At 34.5% G+C, this 22,050-nt stretch overlaps 1 protein-coding gene across 1 annotated transcript; it reads left to right on the plus strand.

Moving 5' to 3' along the window:
- The first annotated feature begins 17,646 nt into the window (after positions 1-17,646).
- LOC108661685 (UPF0481 protein At3g47200-like) lies at positions 17,647-19,003 on the plus strand. The gene has a single exon (XM_018119337.2). It carries the CDS (start codon positions 17,647-17,649, stop codon positions 18,979-18,981), a length of 1,335 nt encoding a protein of 444 aa, XP_017974826.1. The 3' UTR covers positions 18,982-19,003.
- The last annotated feature ends 3,047 nt before the right edge of the window (positions 19,004-22,050 follow it).

A 22,050-nucleotide genomic window follows, 5' to 3' on the forward strand; every position in this document is an offset into this window, starting at 1 on the left:
ATATTGTATACAAACAAAAATCCTAATCAAATAAGATCTAGAATTCTAGTCAACCTAAAACTCAACAAATCTCCACCTTTGACTTGAGTTCAAACTCATTAAACCTCTTCCACTAGTCGCACCTAATTGCAACTTCCTAACTCCACCTACTTTTCCAACACCTTGAACAACTCTCCAAGCACAAGACTTTCTAAATCATTGGCCTTTATAATTACCACGACTACACATACCGAATCAAGCATGGTCCAACACTTGATTCCACAAAACGGCCAATGCACCTGTGTAGCCGTCAAGTTAATGGCACTAATTGACTTCGGAAAGGGACCTCGACGACCCTTCCAATTTACTACTAGCAAGATTTTTCGTCCTTTCACCATCGTCTACACCATGGGAACCTTTCATCACCTCCTCGGCAAATGAAATCTCACTTTGGTAGCTACCATCCCCTGTGCACTGTTCCCATCCTTTCGAGGCCTCACATTTTAGACGATACAAGCCATTATGCAAATTTCCCCTCATCAGGACCATGTCGCCTTGTGTGACTTTTACTACTCCATCACAAGCAGAATATCCATACCCTTTGGAGTCTAACAGGCTCAATGATATTAGATTCTTACGCATTTTTGGGACATAGGCCACACCACCCAAAGAGCGCACAACCCCATCAAACATTTTGATTTTCACTACTCCAATACCCATGACCTTCACTATTGACTTATTACCCAAAGTCAAATTCCCAACCACCCCTTCTTGAAGTAAATCAAAACAATCCTTTTGATAACATATGTGAGTAGCAGAAGCAGAATCTAAATACCAATCAAAATTTGCATCCATATTTTCTGAAATTGTAAGGACATCACAATCATCACCTTCAGCAACGAAAGCACACTCACCTTTGTTCTCGTTACTTTCATCCCCTTTTGTAGGACAATCCCTTTTAATATGCCCATACCCTTTGCATTTAAAGCATTGAACATTGTTGGATCTAGACTTGCCACCCTTAGATCCCTTACTAGTTGACTTTCTCCTATTAGCCTCAATTACTAATGCCAAGCCATTTGGATCTCTATCCCCTTCTTTACTTTTCTTTCGGGCTTCACGAGACATTAACGTTGCTTGTGCTTGTTCTAACGTTATTGTATCCATTCCACATATAAGAGATTCCACAAATACCTCATAGGAGTCTGGAAGCGAAGCTAGGAACAATAGTGCCTTTTCCTCTTCCTCCACCTTGACATCAACCTTCTTCAACTGATCAATGATTCCATTGAATTCATTCATATGCTTCATGAGGTCTCCATTCTCCTCCATCTTTAAGCGATACAACTTTCGCCTAAGCTGCAACTTGTTAGAAAGACTTTTTGCCAAGTAAATTTTCTCTAACTTTGCCCATAATCTTAGAGCAGAATCCTCATCAATAACATGATTAAACACATTATCTCCAATGCAAAGCCGAATAGTGCTCACACACCTTTGCTCCAACTCTGCCCATTCAACATCCTTCATGTTATCTGGTTGCCCTTCCTCTTTTCCTAGCAAGGGGCGCATTAAACCTTGCTGTACAAGGAGATCTTTCATCCTTCTTTGCCACTGCGTGAAACTAGTCTTCCCATCAAACTTCTCAATTGAAAAATTCGTAGAACTAGTAACTTTCGACATCCTTGTTAAATCTTGAATTTACCGAACCCGAAGCTCTGATACCAGTTTGTTGTGAAAATTGCCCAAGAATCAACAAAGATAAAATCCAGAGAAAATAAGCAAATAAAAAAACACAAGAATTTACGTGGTTCGGCCTCTTACCTACGTCCACTGAGTGAAACTGTTCTTCTATTATTGAGAATTTAAAGTACAATAAATTGACCTTTATGGTTCCCCAAAACAACCCAAGATCCCTTGCACACTCTTCCTCAATAACCTCCCAAGAACATTCACTCAAACCACTCTAGCTCCACCTAGAGCAAAAGATAGAGTTACAAGATGTTCCCTCTCTAGAGCTCTCAAAGCACTACTTTCAATTCTAAAGCCTAGAAATCCACTTTTATAGTATAAAAGTTCAAAGTAGAATATGATTAGGATTCGATGTGGAATAACAAGTTTAAAACCATACAATTACTTAATATTGTATACAAACAAAAATCCTAATCAAATAAGATCTAGAATTCTAGTCAACCTAAAACTCAACATCTTCATTCTCATCGCCATTATGGTTCATTCATTGCCTTCACTAACAGCAAGACATGACTTTCTGTATTTTCTATCCATCATCTTCAATTGTACATGTAATTTAGTTCAACTTATAATGGGGTTTGTAGCATAAAGAACCTTCCCAAGTGGCTCATAGAATATGCTAACACTAACACCTTCAAAACTACATAAAAGTTGTCTTGGTTTTTTTTTTTTTTGAAAGGCAATATAATGATTTACAATATCAAAAGAATGGGATAAGTATATCCTTGTATAAAAATTAGATTCACTGCCATAAAAAAACTACAGAGAATAAAAAAATAGTGTTTTCTATACATAAAATAGTGCCTAAATCAGTTTCCTATTTTAAGATCTTTTAGTCAAAAGAAATCAATTGAAAATAAACACACGAATGAACCGAAAATGCAACAGAAACAGAGGTTAGTCAGCTATAGGATTAACCTAGAAAAGTTCACTAGCTCGAGACACACTTTCTTTGGCCAGTTGATCTGCCTCCTTATTGGTAGAACGAGTTATATGTGTAATGTCACACTTGTTAATTTTGCCAAGAATTGTACAAATTTGGGTAATCAATTTCCTTAATCTCTAGGGAACATTTTAAGGATTGGTAATCCATTTAATAACATTGAAGTTGTCACATTCAAGGAGGAGAGACTAAGAAAAACACCACTTGGATGTAGTAAAACAAAATCATTGCTTTTTTAATCGTAAGTGTCACGATTCAAATTTCGGGCCATGACCGATGCATGGGCCCAATGGACGTAGTCCACTAAGCCCAAGCAAGCCTATTAATCTGACATGTTCATCATTCCATCATAAACTACTAAGTCATCTATCATAACTTAGAATCAAAATAATATTAAGCATTGCCAATTCATACTGGCATACCAAAAAGGTGTATATACATTGTCTACACATGTATCTTAATAATTCACATTAGTTTCGTCTATACACAACAAAAGGAGACTCGATGTCCAGCGGAGAGACTCGGACGAATGTACAGCTACTGAATGTCGAGACACCTACCAAAAGATGGATACAAGTCCACGAGGACACCTCGTCCTAGTTACCGACTGTTTGTTAATCTGAAAACATGAAGTTGAAAGCGGTGAGCATAAACTCAGTGAGTGAACAAGAAGGGAACAAGCATACCATAAGGAATGTTTATCGAAATCATAATGCACTCATTTTCTCAAAATAATGCAATTTGTTTTAGTTCTTAGTAGAACCCCTCATGAGTAAATCACTTAAAAGATCCATACTCAACTATGGTACCAAAGAATTAAAAAATATCGCAAAACCTACAAGTTAGCCAAAATAGACAGAAAGTTTCTCGCTGTAGCGAACTTCATTCTCGCTGCAGCGAGAACCAGGTCAAGTAAAGGCCCTCAAACCTAAGAGTTTCTCACTACAGCAAGAGTCAGAACATCAAGGAAAAAGTCTCATTTTTCTTTAAAACAAGCCATCCTGCTAAAATAACAATAGCAACATGTAACACATGTAAACTCCCAATTTCAACAAATCAAATGCTCACATATTTGCATTTACAACCATATACCATATATGTATATATATATCAATCATCATGTACACCCTCCCATCATCATCATCTCATATGCAATGGATTATGTGCACTCCCACTCGCACATAGCCGAGTCAGCAACAGCTTATGTGCACTCCTACTCGCACATAGCCGGGTCAGCAATGGCTTATGTGCACTCCTACTCGCACATAGCCGGGTCCACATCAACATGCAAAGAAACATCCAATGCATATCATGCATTTTATCATATTATGATAACACATAAACCATTGTATAGTACATTTTCACAATATAAAATCATTTTACTAAAAGCTTGTTCCCAAGGTACATTTTCTAAGACAAGTTCGATAGAATCTTTCATATTCCCCAAAACAAGTTTGAAATGCAAGTCCACTCATCGGTATTCGTTGAGCCTTTAGCCGATTCTTAATTCCCCTAATGATCCAATTGGGGTGATGGGTCTTCGTTAGCACCTACTATCAAATTAACATTTCCATAATGTCAATTTACATACTATAAACCCTAAAAGCTATCTTTTAGCTAGCTTTCAATTGCCATTTAAATGGCCATCCATTTTCACTTTCCTATCACTCCAAAGTGAATTAACAATCTCAACTACAAAATATTCACAAATCAAATCTCTAGTCATTCTCAACACTTAAAACCCAATACTAGTTTACTACTCACCTTGATAGCTTTGTAACTTTGAACTTCTTTCCAAAAGCTCTCAAGCTATTAATAAAGCTTCCTCTTTCTCTCTCTAAAACACCTAACTAGTGAAATATTATGGAAACAAGATTTTCATCATTTTCAAGGGTTTTAAAGTGAGAGAGTGGAAGAATACAAGGGTTCTAGTCAAAAGGGCACCAGGGTATGAAAATTAGAGTTAGAGAGAGAAAGTTATGAAAGCTTCACATCAAGCTTCCATAGAGAAATTGAAGAAACGTGAGAGGGAGGGGAACAAGAAGAGGAAGTTGCTGAAAATCCCAAGAATCTACTGGAAAGAGAGGATATTTATGGCCAAGCTTATCCATTCCCTTAGAAATTACTAAAATGCCCTTCCACAAATTAGCTTAATCCTTGAAATCCCACACTTTTTCTTCAATTTTCCCACCTAAGGTTTGTGTTCTTTCCTTTCTTCTTCACTTCATGCTTTGGTCGGCCATATGGGTGAGACTAAGAAAGTTTTAAATAAATTTTACAAGGAAATTCTAGAATAATCCAAGCTTGACACATGACATGTTTTCATTGGTCCATGTGTAATACTTGTCCATTAAGCAATCTCTCTCCACCACATAAAATGTTTCAATTATCCACAATGTAAAATGTTAATGGCTGAAATTCATGGGTATGACAAGTGTCAGGTGGTGTAAAATTCTAAAAATTCTCATTTTGTCCTCGGGTGACAAAATTACCATTTTGCCCCTAAAACATGAACATCATCAAAATTTTTATTTCCTTGTCATTTCACCCATATTTTCATCATTCATTTATGCTTTATGCCTACTTAAGCCATAATATTGTTTAAAACTTACTTTTATGGGCTTATTGAGAAAATGACGAAATTACCTATAATTAGGGATATCGCGTATATTTCTATCTACGAGTCTATACAAGGTTTAGTACTTATAAGCTGATGCTAAATAGTAGCCTTTTTACCATTGAGAGCTTCAGCTCTTTTCCATGCATTTGCAAACATAGTACCAAAGCTATTCTCATTTAGTCAATGGTTAAAAAATCGAAAAGGTTTAGGTCCCCAATTATAACTTTTCAAGCTAATCATAACTGAATTATGATCGAAGATAGAACTAGAGAGACATTTCTCAACCAAGTTGGGGAATTTATCCAGAATTTCAATCGCAACTAGAAATCCATCGAAATTGCTGAATGTAGCATTTTCTCGGTTGCTACACCATGTAAATTTACTACCAGTTAAAGGAATGTACATCAACCCAGCCTCTTTAATAAAACACAGAAATGGGCCATTGATATATCCATAGTTTTATAGCTAGTTCCTTTTTCCATATTTCTAATAGCATTGAAATCACCACCTAAACACTAAATAGCTTCCCAAGTTCTCAAGTGACTAAGAAGGTTTTCCTAAAAAAAAAAATTGACCTTTCTTCTCATCATTAGGCGCATAAATATTCCCAAGACCATAGGTACCACTAAATCCTTGTATCTTGCCCACTACATGAACAAAACGTCTATTAGCAATCGAATGTTTTGTAATAAAATAATTTTGACAGTGGATGGTAATCAAGCCTCCAGATACACCAACTGAGTTAGGAACCAACCAATTACTGTTACCTCTTCCCTACAAACACCTAACAATACTATCACTAACATTATTTATTTTTGTTTCTTGCAAGAAAAGACTTTCGGCTTGCAACTAACTGAGAGGCATTTCATGGCTCACTTTTTTTCAAGCCTCCCAAGACCACAGATATTCCAAGTAATGATAGACATAGAGAAGATGGAAAAACAAAGCAAATAAGGAAAGGGCCAAAAGGTACCATACTTGGCTAGGGATTTTTGAGGTTGACCGCACCATGGGTCTCCTCCTCTAAGCCCAAGAAGATGCTAATTTAATCACTATCACAATGTGCAACCGCCATCTCAAAATCTTTCTTAACTGCTAAAGTATCTTTTGCCTTTTTGATAATTAGAGAATTCCGTCTAACAATATCGTTATTAGAAATTGGCTTAGTATTAATCTCGATATTTTCATTTGAAATTCTATAGGGATCGTTAGTCATAGACTTAGTCACTCGTTTGCTAGTCCCATACCAAGGATTCTTTCTCCTAGAATGTCTAATTGGAGCGTTTTCATCCACATTGCAATCCTCTGCTCGATTAGTATTTGGCATTGAGGCAACCAAAACATGCTTACTCATAAGGTCAATAACTTCATTTTTGGCGACATCTCTACTTCCATCTTTAACAACCTTTTTGTATTCATGATTCTTTTTTACAGCATCAAAACCAACAAAACATGAAAAGGCCAATCGAATTTTGTCATCTATGTGGTTCAAACTTTCTATTAGATAATCCCCGATTTCCATGGCAACCTTGTTGTAACTCCTAATTTCCATGGCTATTTCCCCCTCTTTCTTGGTTTGTTGGAACAAGAGGTGCCTTCTCTCGTATCTATCAACACTGTGGGCTTCAATAAAACAAGTTTTTTCGAAGCGGTAGAGGTCATTTTGGGTAATCTCCACTAACCTATCCTTAGTACCCAAAGGGTTGCTTTTAGTCACAAGCTTGGGAACAACTCAATTAGCCCAGGTTGATTACTGTTATGTTTGTTAGAAAGTGACATACTTTTGGTGGCTCAATTTCTTGGGTGTTGAGTTGAGGCTTGAGGAGTACTATGAACTTTATCAACCAAAGCGTAGCCCATTACCCCTGTTTGGAATTCAAAATTTGAATTTACCCATTCGAATGGTTCCATCATTACCGGTTCCATAGATTTTTCACCGGTGTTTTCTTGGAAGATGATTATTGGCAATTGGATCCATGTATAAGAAGCAGTCGAGAGCAGATTAGTTGCTGGATCCAACACCTGTGTGTCAACCTTGAGTCTTAGCACTATACAACATTTGTTAATGGAGAATTCTTTCCATTCAGGGATAATTCTTTGCTTATCAATCATGATTAAATCTCTTGCACTGTCAAACCTATGTCAGATAGTGCTACTAACCTTGATCACACAGCCCTAGAGTCCCCCTATACATTAAAATGTTGATTCACTTTAAAGGTAGAGAGGGAGATTTTCAATAGTTAAACAAACCGGTTTCTCACCTTTCTCCTCCACAAGATGATATGGGGTAACAGAAACAAACCAGTCAGAGAACAAATTAAAAAAATCATTTAGAGCGATTTTCATTTCCTCCACATCCCTAAAAGTTATTAGAGCCTTAAGAACTCCCTAAGTTCAAATTGTGATAGGGATTCTCTCTTGGAAAAGTCTAGCTTGAATGTTCCTGAGAGGGAAATACCTTTAATGTGGTAATAGAGGTTCTCTGTAACCATTCTGTGTCAGCTATCAGCATGTCAACATTTAAGTTCATAGGGTTAGCGAGGGGTTTGACCTTTCCAGGTGGTGGTTTGTTAGAAACACAACCATTCCTCGGAGTCATAATTACTTTAAATGTCTTTTTGCTTTGGACCTTGGCCTCAATTGTAGTTTCTTTAGAACATTCCATTTGCTTCAATGAGATAGCCCTATTCACCAACAACTTAAGCCCATCAAGAATCATCCTAGCACCTAATGAGATAGCTTGCTGCATTTTTTCAACCAAGCAATACCTAACAAAGCCAAAAACTGTCTTGCTATTTTGACCATTTGAACACGGCTTCCAGATGAAAGAGTGGACAACCACCCCGTAGACTTGAAAAGCATCAATGATTTGTTTCCAAGTTACTTGAGGACAAAGATTTGCAATAGACATCGATAATAGTTTATTTTTCCATTGTCTATTGTAGATCCTATTACTTTGTTTACCCTTGCATTTGCCGTTGTGTCGATCACCAACCTTTACCTTCACCATCCGTACTATTCTTCTACCCATTTCTCAATTTTTTTAAGAATTGGAATCTGGCTGTATATGGGATTGAATAGAGTTATGGTGTTTGTTTTTGTAAAGGAAGAATATAGGTTTATAGTGCAAGGTCCAAGGTGATCAAAGTTGTCTTGGGTTGTTAGGGTTCAAGTTTGTAACTTTTAAGTCCTCATTTTATTTTAACTCCAAAAAGCGAGCTCCACCAGTGTAAGTGTGTCTCCAAAACAGGGGCTGTAAACCAACTTGTGCCCATGTTTATTGTTAATTAGAATTTTCATTAGTTAAGTAGACATAACATTGCAAAGCCTTTTAACTCAGAAATTAGAATTTTCATTAGTTAAATAATATAGAGAGAGAAGGCATGAGAGATATAGACTAAGAAACAAAAAAAAGGGTAAAACATTTACTCCGGATTCGTTAATTGTGTATTTCCCAGAAAAGGCTCTTAGTCAAAATATAATTTTCGTTTGGACATAACTTCTCAAAAAAAGTGTTTTCTTACCTTCTTTCCCTCCCCTTCAACTCTTCGAAGAAAGAAAAAACAAGGGACAATTGAAAAGTGTTAATCATACATGTTAAAAGTTGCATATTTATGTATTCACATGAAAATGAGCGCATTATAGAATCATGGTGATGAGTTATGGTAGTAAAGCTGATATTACCTAGGCACCTGCATATACTATTAAGATATATTAAATAATTATTGTGTTAAACTCATATTACATAGGCATAAAAGCCACTCATTGTTGAATTTTGGGTGTATGTAAATACTAATAAAAGACTTACTGAACTTTAGGATAGTCATACATGCAAAGAGAGCTGACTTTGTCATCCCATAACCCTACTTCCTCATTTCTAAGATTCGAATTCGATATCTTAAATTAAAATGCCAAATTTTACCCGTTGAGCCTTTTTTTAATGACTAGGATGTATATTTTTCTGTATAGAAAAGTATTTATGTTGTCTATCTCCAAGTCTATTCCAAATCCAAGCTTAGAGTATGTAAATGTTTATGTAATTCATTAAACATGGTATCTGCTGCAACTTGAAATAAGAAATGAAGTTAATTTACGCACTTAAAACTTGTTTTGTGCAAAAAGATTTTCCCTTTTTCTTGGGCCAATCATATTAGCATTAATTTACTAGAAGTGGACTTAATTGATCATTAATTCAATCATTTCAAGCTTACCGTATTGATTGGCTTGCAAACTTTTTCGCCACTTTGATACCATAGAAAAGTAACCTTTTCGATGCCTCGCTTCTCAATTCCTTGCCCTTTAGGCCAATATAATACTTTTGAAAAACGATCACCGAGGCGATTCAAAGCAAATCCATTGGTTACAGTTGGAATTTCCTTTCATAGAGTCATTTTTAATTAACAGATCTTGGAAAACTAATTCGAGTAGCTTTAGCAAAAGTAGATGCTTAACATAATCCTTTTTTCCTCCCTTTTACATCATTTTGATTGTCATAGAAATGTCCGTGTAATGGGGCATATTGATGACAAACAGGTCTCGTCCAGATAGGACTGGTTATTATTTTAACCCCTTCTTACATTCTTGGTAACTTACAAGAAGTTTAGTCAAGACAATAATATTATTTTAGGGACAAGACATGGGGGAAAGTTTTTAGATGGAAATTGGTTAAACTTTTGAAAAAAATCGATTAAAATAAAAAATCAAAATTAATAGATCAATACATTTTAGATGGTTTACTAGTAAGGTAGAATAAGGACTGGGTATGTGGCATTTTGCTCCGTTGTTATTGTTTCTGTCCTGTCCTATGGTGATTGTGGTTTGAGTTTGAGTTTCTATGTAAGGTGTTTTTACTTCTGTTTGCAATCTGCTCTCGAAACCATTCTGGTTTCTGTATTGGTTGGTTGTAAAGTCTTGGATGAACCAGATTGACTGAGAAAAAAAAGAAGGGAAATCCATCTAAGATTCTGTTGGGAAATTGCGAAATTGTCTCTAAAGAATTGCCCAAGATCTAACCCAATCAATAGAGTAAAGAAAGAAAGAAATCAAGCACACTCACAAGAACACAAGAATTTACGTGGTTCGGTCTTTTGATGACCTACGTCCACGGGCACAGCAACAGAGAAAAATCCACTAAGAGGAAAAATCAAGAGATTACAAGAACAGTCTCAAACTCATAACCCTTATCCCACGTACACCTAAATCACTCTCTCTAAATCTAGGCGATCATTATTCTTTAACCCATAGGGTCCTTTTATAGTGCCAAATAAAATAACCTTATCCTAATGTAATTAGGAATCTTATCCTAATATAATTAGGAATTGTTATTTTAATATAACTAGATTTAAAGACTATTTTATAAGGTATACTAATTTAATTAGAATTAAACAATCCTAATTAAATCACAATTCAAGACTATCCTAGCAAATCTCCACCTTAGGCTTGAATTCACCAAGCTCCACCTTACGAACCAATCTCTGTCGACACCGCCAATGCCCCAAAGGGCCTCAAGCACTATGAACACCGATCAAGTCCAAGCAATGCTTGAACTTTATCCCAGAAACTGACTTAGTTAGCATATCTATCGGATTTTTATCTGTAGCTATTTTCTTTACTACAATGTCACCTTTAGAAATAATCTCTCGAACGAAGTTACACGTGACTTGGATGTGTTTGGTTCTCTCATGAAACATCTGATTTTTAGTCAAATGTATAACACTTTGACTATCACAAAACACAACTATTTGTGCTTGTTCAAAACCAAGATCACTAACCAAGCCTTTAAGCCACAAAGCCTCATTCACTGCCTCGGTCACAGCCATATATTCAGCTTCAGTTCTAGACAAAGCAACGGTTGATTGAAGAACTGCTTTCCAATTGATTGCAGATCCTGAGAGAGTGAACACATACCCCGTTCGAGATCTTTTACTATCTAGATCACCAGCAAAATCTGATTTGGAGAAGCCAACCATATTACGACTAATGTTTGCACCTCCTTCACACACTAAGCCAACTTCAATAGTAACTTTAGGTGTTTTCACAAGCTCCCATGTTTGATTCCAGTGTAGAGACTCAATCTTGTTAGAAGACTCGGCATATGTAATTTTCTCATGATAAAAGTAAGACTCATCAATCTCTACTTCCACAAATAAAACATAAGAATCAGAATCACCATCAATACAAGTAATGCTTCGTTGAGATACCAATTCTTGTACCTCTTGCAATTCTTTCTGGATTTCACTATCATCCCGCACTGTCACAAGAGCATTGATTACAAGCTCCACCTACTTGCCAACTTCTTGGTCTGATGTGTTTGCAATTCTAGACTTTATCCCACAAAGTAATGCAGACTTGTCAAAGGTAACATCCCGACTCGCCATAAACTTGGAGAACTTATAATCAGTACACCACAACCGATAACCCTTCATCTTATATTCATAGCCTAGGAATATGCACTCTGTCGCCCTCAACTCAAGTTTACCATCACTCACATGAACATGAACATGACAACTAAATACTCTCAATATAGAGTAATCAGTGGGCTTACCAAACCAACCTTCCTTGGGAGTCTTAAATTCAATTGCAGTTGATGGAGACCGATTTACCAAGTAGTAAGCCTTGTTGATAGCTTTTGTTCAGAATACTTTGGTTAGGCCAACATTAGAGAACACGTATTTTGCTCTCTCCAGAAGTGTTTTCTTCATCCATTCTATAATACCGTTTTGATGTGGTGTTTTGTCGACAGTGCGATGTCTAACGATTTTCTCATTCTTGTAGAATAGACTAAACTCACCTTTGCAAAATTCCAAACCTTTGTTTGTTCGAAAGCTCTCGATCCTTTTCTTAGTCTACTTCTCGATCAATACCTTCCAGTGCAAAAAGGTGGTTAACACTTCAGCCTTCACAAGATACGTCCACACCTTTCTTGAAAAATCATCAATAAAGATCCGCATGTATAATGATCCACCTTTTGATGCCACCGAAGAAGGACCCCACAAATCTGAATGGATGTAGTTTACTACACTCTTGGTTCGATGAGTTGTAGTGTTAAATTTCACTATATGTTGCTCACAGAAATCTAGCTTTTCACTCTTTTGACCACATAGCAAACTACGCTTACTCAGTTTTCTAATCCCTCTCTCGCTCATATGACCTAATCTCATATGCTATAAACGTGTAACATCATCATCAGGATCATGGGATGAGACTACAGAAGCAGTTCCAATAATCGTACTTCCCACTAGACGATAAAGGCCACCGGATAACTTACCTTTCATGATAGTTAAGGCTCCTTTAGATACCTTCAAGACACCATCTTGGCCATTATATTTGCAACCCTTCTTATTTAACAAACTCAAGGATATCAAATTCTTTTTCATGTTAGGTACATGTTTCACCTCAAGTGCCCTTACTATACCATCAAACATCTTGATTCGAATTGTGCCAATCCCAACAATTGAGAGAGAGAAATCATTTCCTAATTGTACAGTACCCATATCAACAGATTGATAAGTTGTAAACCAATCACGCCTAGGACATATGTGGAAGCAACAAGCAGAATCTAAGATCCATGTATCCTTCAGGTTACCATTAGTAACTGCAAGAACACTATCAGCTTCCTCAAAAGTATCAAAATCATCTTCAACTACGTTTGCAGTATTTTCAGACTTATTGATCTTTTCATCACCCTTGAATTTAGTACAGTCTTGACGAAAGTGACCTTTTTTACCACAGTTCCAACAAGTCTTTCCTCTTAATCTAGATTTACCTTTTCTATCTAAGCCTTTCTCTTTACCTCTACCTCTATTTACAACCAAACCTTCTGCTTGATTTTCATTCCGAATACCACCAACTTTCTTCTTTAATTCCTTGGAATTTAAAGATGCTCTTACATCCTCGAAAGTGAGAGTGTCTTGACCATATAATATAGTATTCACGAAGTTTTCATACGATGGAGGCAAATAACATAAAAGAATTAGGGCTAGGTCTTCATCCTCAATTTTAACATCGATATTCTTTAAATCAAGAATAACTCTATTAAATTCATTAATGTAGGTATTAACGGACGTACCTTCACTCATCTTGAGAGTATACAATCGTTGCTTCATATAAAGCCGATTCGTCAGGGATTTAGTCATATAAATACTTTCGAGTTTAAGCCACACTACAGCAGCAGATTCTTCATCTGTGACTTCTCTTAGCATCTCATCAAACAAAGCTAGGAGAATAGCACTATGTGCTTTCTCCATAAGGTCATCTTTCTCACCATCAGATAAATTCGAAGGAAGATACTTTTTTTCCTTCAGTGCCTTCAACAGTCCTTGTTGCACTAGCAATGCGCGCATCTTAACACGCCACAGGCTTAAATCGTTTCTTCCATTAAACTTTTCAATCTCATACTTGGTCGACGAAGTTGCCATATGAGATTCAAATTGACTTAAGATCTTGAAGCTCTGATACCAGTTTGTTGGGAAATTGTAAAATTGTCTCTAAAGAATTGCCCAAGATCTAACCCAATCAATAGAGTAAAGAAAGAAAGAAATCAAGCACACTCACAAGAACACAAGAATTTACGTGGTTCGGTCTTTTGATGACGTACGTCCACGGGCACAGCAACAGTGAAAAATCCACTAAGAGAAAAAATCAAGAGATTACAAGAACAGTCTCAAACTCATAACCCTTATCCCACGTACACCTAAATCACTTTCTCTAAATCTAGGTGATCATTATTCTTTAACCCATAGGGTCCTTTTATAGTGCCAAATACAATAACCTTATCCTAATGTAATTAGGAATCTTATCCTAATATAATTAGGAATTGTTATTCTAATATAACTAGATTTAAAGACTATTTTATAAGGTATACTAATTTAATTAGAATTAAACAATCCTAATTAAATCACAATTCAAGACTATCCTAACAGATTCAATTTATGATGTTGCTCAAAATTCATTGATGTATTCAATTAGCGATTTAGTAAATGTGAAATTGTCAAGAAATTCAATGTCAAATGGCAAATTCTTATTTGCACCAATCCTGCTCTTTGAATTTTATTGGATTTCTCAATCTGCAGAGCATATTCAACCTCAATTCTATATATATCAGATGGTAATAGAAGAAAATAGAGTAACTGGTAACAAGAACAAGAAATGAGAACCATGAAATTTCCTTCCTGGAAGGTGGATGAATCTACTTTTTCTATGATAAGAAAAAAAAAAATCACAAATTAACATGTTCCTTGAAAAGAGACATGTAGAAAATTAAAAACCTTTGAATTGAATGATTGCCCCATCTAATCAATCAGTGGAGTTAATCATAACTAAAGATACTGCTCAACCAAGTTCGACGTATAGTACATCCAATGAACACATCTTCACATGTGATAGCTTAGTCCTGAGATTCTCCCAGCACTGCGCATAAACATAAGGGAAGATTCATAAAAAATAATTAGGGAATTGTACAGGCTTATAAAACCACTCATTGTTGAATTTTGGGTGTATACATAACTATTAATAAAAGCATAGTTATCATTACGTACGATATTCGATACTATTGTACGATACGATATTAATAAAAAACAATACGTATCTATAATTATATTGCATTTAATCGAATATCGAAACGTATCATACAATGCAATAAATACACTTTTTATAAGCTTATATTCAATTAATTATTAAAAATTTTAATTTTTTATTATTTTTTGAATTGAAATATGAAAAATTATATTTTATGAGTTTCAATTTTTAGATTTAAAAAAATACTAAAAAATTGAATTCCTTTTTAATTGTAACATGATAATCTTTTTTAATTTTTAATTAATAACTTAATATGATGAAATGTATATTTTATTTAAAAATTTATATTATTAAAGAATATATTGAAAGTTTAAATTAAAAAAATAATTATCTTTTCAATTTACGTGCTATAAATTTCTGTTAAAAAATATAATATTTTTCAATTTTTTTCTTTATTTTATATATATAAATGTTATTTATAATTAATTTTAAAAGTTTTTTATTATATCTTGCGATACGATACAATACGATACTCGATATTCGATATTAAAAAATAAAATTTTGATAAACAATACATATTTAGATTTAACAACTATAAATAAAAGACTTATTGAATTCTAGGGTATACATACATGCAAAGAGAGGAGACTTCTTCATCCCATAATCCTACTTTCTCATTTCAAAGAGTCGAATTTAATACCTTTTAGTAAGAATGTCAAATTTTACTCATTGAGTATTCTTTTAAGGACTTCGATATATGTTTATATATATATATATATATATATATAAGTATTTTTATTGTTTGTCTCCAACTTCATTCCAAACCCAGGCTTAGATTATGTAAATGTTTATGTAATTCATTAAACATGATATCTATTGCAACTTGAAATAAAAAATGGACCTAACTACACACTCAAAAAACTTGTTCTGTGTAAAAAGATTTCCCCTTTTTCTTGGGCCCACCATATTAATATTAATTTACGATAAGTGGAGGGGACAATTGAACATTAATTTAATGATTTCAAGCTGACCGAGTTGATTGGCCTGCAAACTTTTTCTCCACTTTGATACCATAAAACAGTAATCACCGAGATGATTAAAAGAAACTCCATTGATTGCGGTTGGAATTTCCTTCCATATTGAGTCGTTTTTAATTAGTACATCTCTGGAAGACTAGTTCATTTGAGTAGCTTTAACATAAGTATATGCTTTATATATCCTTTTTCCTCCCTTTAACAACATTTAATTTTATCGTCAAAGAAATGTTAGTATAATGAGGGCATATTGGCGACAAACAGATTCCATCCACACAGGACTGATTATTTTAACCCTCTCCTCACATTCTTAGAAACTTACAAAAAGTTTAGTTAACACAATAATATTATTTCATGGACAAGACTTGGGGGGAAATTTGTAGATGGAAATTTGTAAAATTTTTGATAAAAACCAATTAAAATAGAAAATGAAAATTAATATATCGATAATATTTCAGATAGTAGATTCTAAATATATAAATTAATTTAGTGAATCAATAGTTAACGAAATGGGAAAAAATTATTATAATCTTTATATTAAAGTTCCAAAGAGGATAATATTTAAAGTTAAATATTTTCATTTTTCGTATAAATGGTTTACTCAACAAGCTCTATTCCGTGATTTATGAGTTGTGACGACTTCACTTTAACTTTAACTTTAAAATATTAATGCAACTGCACTCAAGTCTTTTCCTTATTTAACTTTAAAATATTAAAATATTTTAATAATAAATTTAAGCCGACCAACTCTTTCATCATATCAGATATCAGTATATCACACCCAGGAGTATCTTATAAGGTCATTGGAGACAAATATGCCATGAGTGTGAAACAGAACAAAGTGGACTTCACAAAGTTTAGGAAACAAATATATGTTTGGAATATGTTTTATAAAGTTGAAATCATTGACCTCACCATTACCTTTCAATGACTGCCACAGCTTGAGATCGCGGAGTGTGCAAACATAGACGTCCATCAATTTTCCAGATTCTGAAGCAAGGGATAACTTCCCAAGACAACATTTTTCTTTCCAACTTTTCTTATTTCCTTTATTCTTGGTGTCGACTTTAATTCCTTCCAGGTTTAGGTGATAATTAATAAGAGTTAAACATGCTTTATCTGTAGTTTAGATTCGTTTCCAAGAGAGTTGTGTCTTAGATTTATGTAGTTTTATATGCATGGATTCGTAATTTGTGTGGACCAAAGCAAATAACTTATGTACTGCTTTATGACAACACTTAATTAAAATATAAAATTAAAGTTTCATCTCCCAGGACCTTGTAGCTTGTATAGAAATGCATACCCAACGTTGTCTCGCCAAAAACATGATGAATAGAAGAAATTAACTCCGTCAGATGAGAGCCTCTTTCCAGAAGATATTTGCCACTGTCTAATTTTACTCAGCTTCTTGGCCATAATTTTCAGAGTAATTTCCCAAAGTTTCCTATCTTGAAAGAGTTGGAAATTTTATCATGCCAATTTTCTGCTGCTAACTCAGATTATATTGGATCTGTAAAAGTTCTTGATTTGTTGCAGGTTGCTGAGATACAGCAGATCACAAGCAATTCAAGATTGAAACTAGAAACTGAACCCAAGATAGCTGTTAGCTTGGAACTGGAACTAGTTACTTTTGAATTTGGTACGTTGATTTTCTGCCTATGATTTTCATTCACATGCTTGCTAAATTTATTTGAATTATTTATTAATTATTGCACTTTTTTTTTAGTCTGAAAGTTCAAATTATCAAAATCAATTCCAGATTCTCAAAAAGAATTTTTCCCAATAGGAAAAAGAAGTTGAAAATAATGGAACAAAGTGGAAGATCAGACGACAGTAGTGTTGCAACTAACATCGAACCACTGTTATCATCTCTGGAAGTTGATTTGAGCAATGCTCGTCTATCCATGCCACCAAGCTGCTGCATATTCGAAACACCAAGCATACTCTTAAGGCACAGAGAAAACGCATTTCTTCCCAATGGCTTTTCAATTGGGCCTAGGTACCATGGAAAAGAGAATTTGGCAGCCACAGGTAAAATCAAAATCAAGTACCTGAAAGGTCTTCTGTCCAGAGTAATTACATATAAAAGTCCGGGAACAATGTCCGAAGAAGATAGCAAGAGTGAGCAACAGAAGATTTTAACTGATTGCATTGCTACCGTAAAGTCGATTGAGAAAAAGGCTAGTGATTGCTATGCAGAACATGATTATGCAGCAGAATTAGGGGGTGAATTCGTAAAACTATTGGTGCTCGATGCTTGCTTCATTATTGAGCTATTCCGTAAGTATGCTGGAGAGATCGCCAAAGAGCAGGATGACCCAATTTTCTCTACGTCTTTTAGGCTCCAATACCTGCATCATGACTTGATTTTGCTAGGAAACCAGATACCCTGGTTTGTACTTGAAACCTTGTTTGAAAAAACCAAGCACCCTGCTGAAACCAAACCCCTGGTTGAACTTGCCCTTCATTTCTTTGCTAACGTGTTTTCATCTCGTCCACTTCCAAAAGAAACAAACCTTTTTAGGGACCAAGATATCAAGCATATTCTTGATTTGTTAAGGTTATCCTTAGTTTTAACCTCGGAAGAAATAAAAAACAACCCAGGATCTGGATGGCAACCTATTCATTCCGTCACTAGACTCAAAGAAGCAGGTGTGAAATTCGTGAAAGTTGAATCAAATAGGATCTTGGATATAAAGTTCAAAAACGGTTCTCTTGAAATTCCATCCCTGCTAATTCAAGAGACAACAGAAACAATCTTACGCAACCTGATCGCCTACGAGCAATGTTTGCCGAATTGTCGGCCAATTTTCACTTGCTACGCCAAGCTCTTGGATAACCTTATTGACACCACCAACGACATGGATATACTATGCAAGAAGGAAATTTTCGATAACTGGCTGAGTCCCGAGGATGCAACCCAGTTTTTCAATAAGCTGTACAATGACACTTACGTCAAGGAATTCTATTACTCTAAACTTTGCGATGACCTGAATCGTCATTGCAAACGGGGTTGGCCTAGATGGCGTGCTTACTATGTGCAGAACTATTTTACCAAGCCCTGGGCCATTGCTGCTCAAATTTACGCTGTCATCATGTTCGTTCTCACCTTGTGGCAAACCTATATCAAAAAGGGTTGATGATTTTCCCTTTGCCTTAAAAGTGTGTCTAAATTATTTAGTTGCTTGTTTTGATATGTAAACCAAATCTATTTTAATGCAAATTAGTCAAAAAGAGAAGAGGTCGTTGATTATAACAGTATCACAATCTCCTTATTTTCTAAATAAATTTAAGTGAAAAAATCACCCTATAAACAGAAAGATAGAACACATGAACAAAATAAAACAAAAATTTGGTGAAAAATTAATTAGTCATGCATGTGGCTAAATTAAATTTATGGCACCCAAAATTTTTCATCTTATATCTCTCCTCCGCTTTCTCTTCTCTACATTATACAATGGATCATTTCCAGACTTCCTGTCAATAAATAGACAGAAGCCCCAAGTTAATATTTGCAAAGTCTCAGGTCCCAAGGACTTGGAATTGGATCTCTCTCAATTGTCAAAAGGGAATATTCGGGATGGGATGTCTGGGCTAATTCAAGCAAATTCTATATTGTAGACACCTAAAAAAATAAATAAATAAATTTAAATTATAATAAAACAAAATAAAATATATAAAAAAATAAATAAAGAAAATAATAAAAAATTAAAAAAAAAAAGAAGAGAGGTATGGCTGGGCGTACGCCCAGCCATCCCTTCCCCAACCACCATACGTGGTGTCAGAATCCCATTGTCGAGTTGTCCAAATTTTTAGATAACTTAACTGTTAAAATGGAACCTGCAAAACCAAAAAAAAGGAGAGAACTATATATCAAAAAATCTACCAACAACAAGCTACTTAAGCCACATAGAAAAAGATCCATCCACCAAAAAACACAAAAAAAACAGAGCAAAGAAAAAAAAAGAAGAAGGGGGAGAGAGAAGAGGAGAAGAGTGCGACGCCCCGGCAGGGAGAAAGAAGAGAAAGAGAAGGAGGAAGAAAGAAAGAGAAAAAAGAAAGGAGAGGCCAGCGGGGGAAAGAAAGGAGAAGAAAGAAAAAAAAGAAGAAAGAGAAAAGAAAAAGAAAGAGAGAAGAAGGGGGGAGCGGCTAGGAGAGAAAGAAAGAAAAAAGAGAAAGGAAAGGAAAGAAAGAAAGAAAAAAGAAAAAAAGAAAAAGGAGAAAGGAGGTGTGGGGGTTCTCACGTATTTTTTGGAGAAATTTTTGTATCTTGTTGTATCTTTGGTAGCTTGCCTTGGCCCACATAATTTTATCCTTTTTAGGTTAATCTAAACCTACACAAGGTAAGATCTAACTTACATGCCTTTTTACTTTAATTTTTTTATTTTTATTCATTGTGGTGGCTCAATTATTTATGTTAAAGACATATTATTAGAAGCATAAGGATAATAATTAAGACAAAAAATATATTATGTAGAGATTATGTGATATTTCAAAGTAGAAAAATAACAACAAAATATAAAGTGGTAGATGAAAATATGCGTAAATATTTGATAAAAAATGGATATAAACAAATATCCGAAAAAAAATATAAAAAAAAAATACTAAAAAGATGATAATGGTTGTAATAGTAAATATATATATATATATATAAGTGGGATCAATATTAATATTTAGATACTTGTAAATATAATATATATATATATATAAACAAAAAATAAAAATAAAAAAACAACGACATGATACAAATATAAAAAATTGTAAGAAAAATGAGATGATTGTTTGAGAAATTCCATCTAAGAAAGGTAAAGAGTTGCCTCTTTTAAGTGGATTTTTTTTTTTGGGTGCGAAGTTTGAGACGAATTTTTACCGAAGCGTCGGGATAAATCCGAACTCTAAACTCTAATACCCATTAAGTCAAATAGTCATTGTTAAAAAAAAAAATTTACATAATGTTGCATCCAAACTTAAATTAGTTAATTAGCTCAAATAAATATTACTAAATAAAGTTAATTTAATCGTTTGAAAAAATTAATTAATTGTTTACTTGATAAGTTATATAATCAAGTAAAAAATTAACCAACAACATTAATTAAAGGATATGGATTTAAATAGAAAACAAAAAAATATAAAATATAAAAAATAATAAATAATCCATAAAAAAATATTATTAAACACATAATTGGGTGAATTATAAACCACCTAAGTCAATAAACGCGTGCATTTAGATATCATCATTTTATCCTGTCATAGCATGCCACATTTATCTTGCAAATGGTGCGGGAGTTCCGATGATGGGATTTCCCCGAAGAGCTTGTAGAGACGAGTTCTTCCGGGGATATCTCTAGGTGAGGAGAATTTCGAGACTTTACCAAAGCGTTGGGATGGTCTTCGAATAATTTTTCAATAAAAGATTACCGACTCCATTATTTAAAATAAACAAGTCATAACATCATTTTACGTTTGCATCATGTGCATACGTAAAACCAAATGAAAAACTCAGTTTGTTAATTCAATAAAAATTTAATTAATAAAGTAGGGATTAAATTAAAAGTAGGCTATATAAAGATAACTTAAGATTAAATGGTACCGTTCGTGGAACGGGCGCCACGGAGGTGCTAACTCTTCTCCGTGCGTAACCGCACTCCCGAACCCATCTCTAAAAATGTGGACCAGTTCTCGTTCTTTCGACGAATCTAAAATTAATTTAGGACTTCGTCGATTAGAATCAGATTAATAGGTGACCAATCACACCTAGCTAAAAAAAAGATTGGTGGCGACTCCTAAACCGATTTATTTTTGCCCGCGTCTGGCGGACGGATTCCCGGACCCGCACGTTACGACATATATATGTAAGATAGAGGGGAAAAGGGAAATTGGATGGTTGTTTTAGGAACAAGGCATTCTATTTATGTGCGGATGGAATTTCTTGATTACCAACTAAATCAAAGTTATTTTATTTTAACAAAATATCAATTCATTGAAAAAGTAAAAATAAAAATACAGAGAAACAATGAATTTGTGCTGATTCATGAGTAATGGAATTCTTATTCTTTACTTTTTCTAATTTTTTTTTTTTTGCAAATTAACCATCACCATTAAAGTTATTTTTTTTTGCTAAGACATCAGTTTGTTGCTGCGTTAAACCAGTTAAAAGAGAGGACAAATTCTCCTATACGGTTCAAAGCAACAGCTACCAAATAAAGACA

This window comes from Theobroma cacao, chromosome 4 (genome assembly GCF_053813885.1).
Source record: "Theobroma cacao isolate CCN51 chromosome 4, ASM5381388v1, whole genome shotgun sequence".
In the NCBI taxonomy this organism is placed as follows: domain Eukaryota; kingdom Viridiplantae; phylum Streptophyta; class Magnoliopsida; order Malvales; family Malvaceae; genus Theobroma; species Theobroma cacao.

Bases quoted from the DNA above. Each gene is read 5' to 3' on its own strand.
- LOC108661685 (XM_018119337.2), top strand. From the start codon at position 17,647: ATGGAACAAAGTGGAAGATCAGACGACAGTAGTGTTGCAACTAACATC.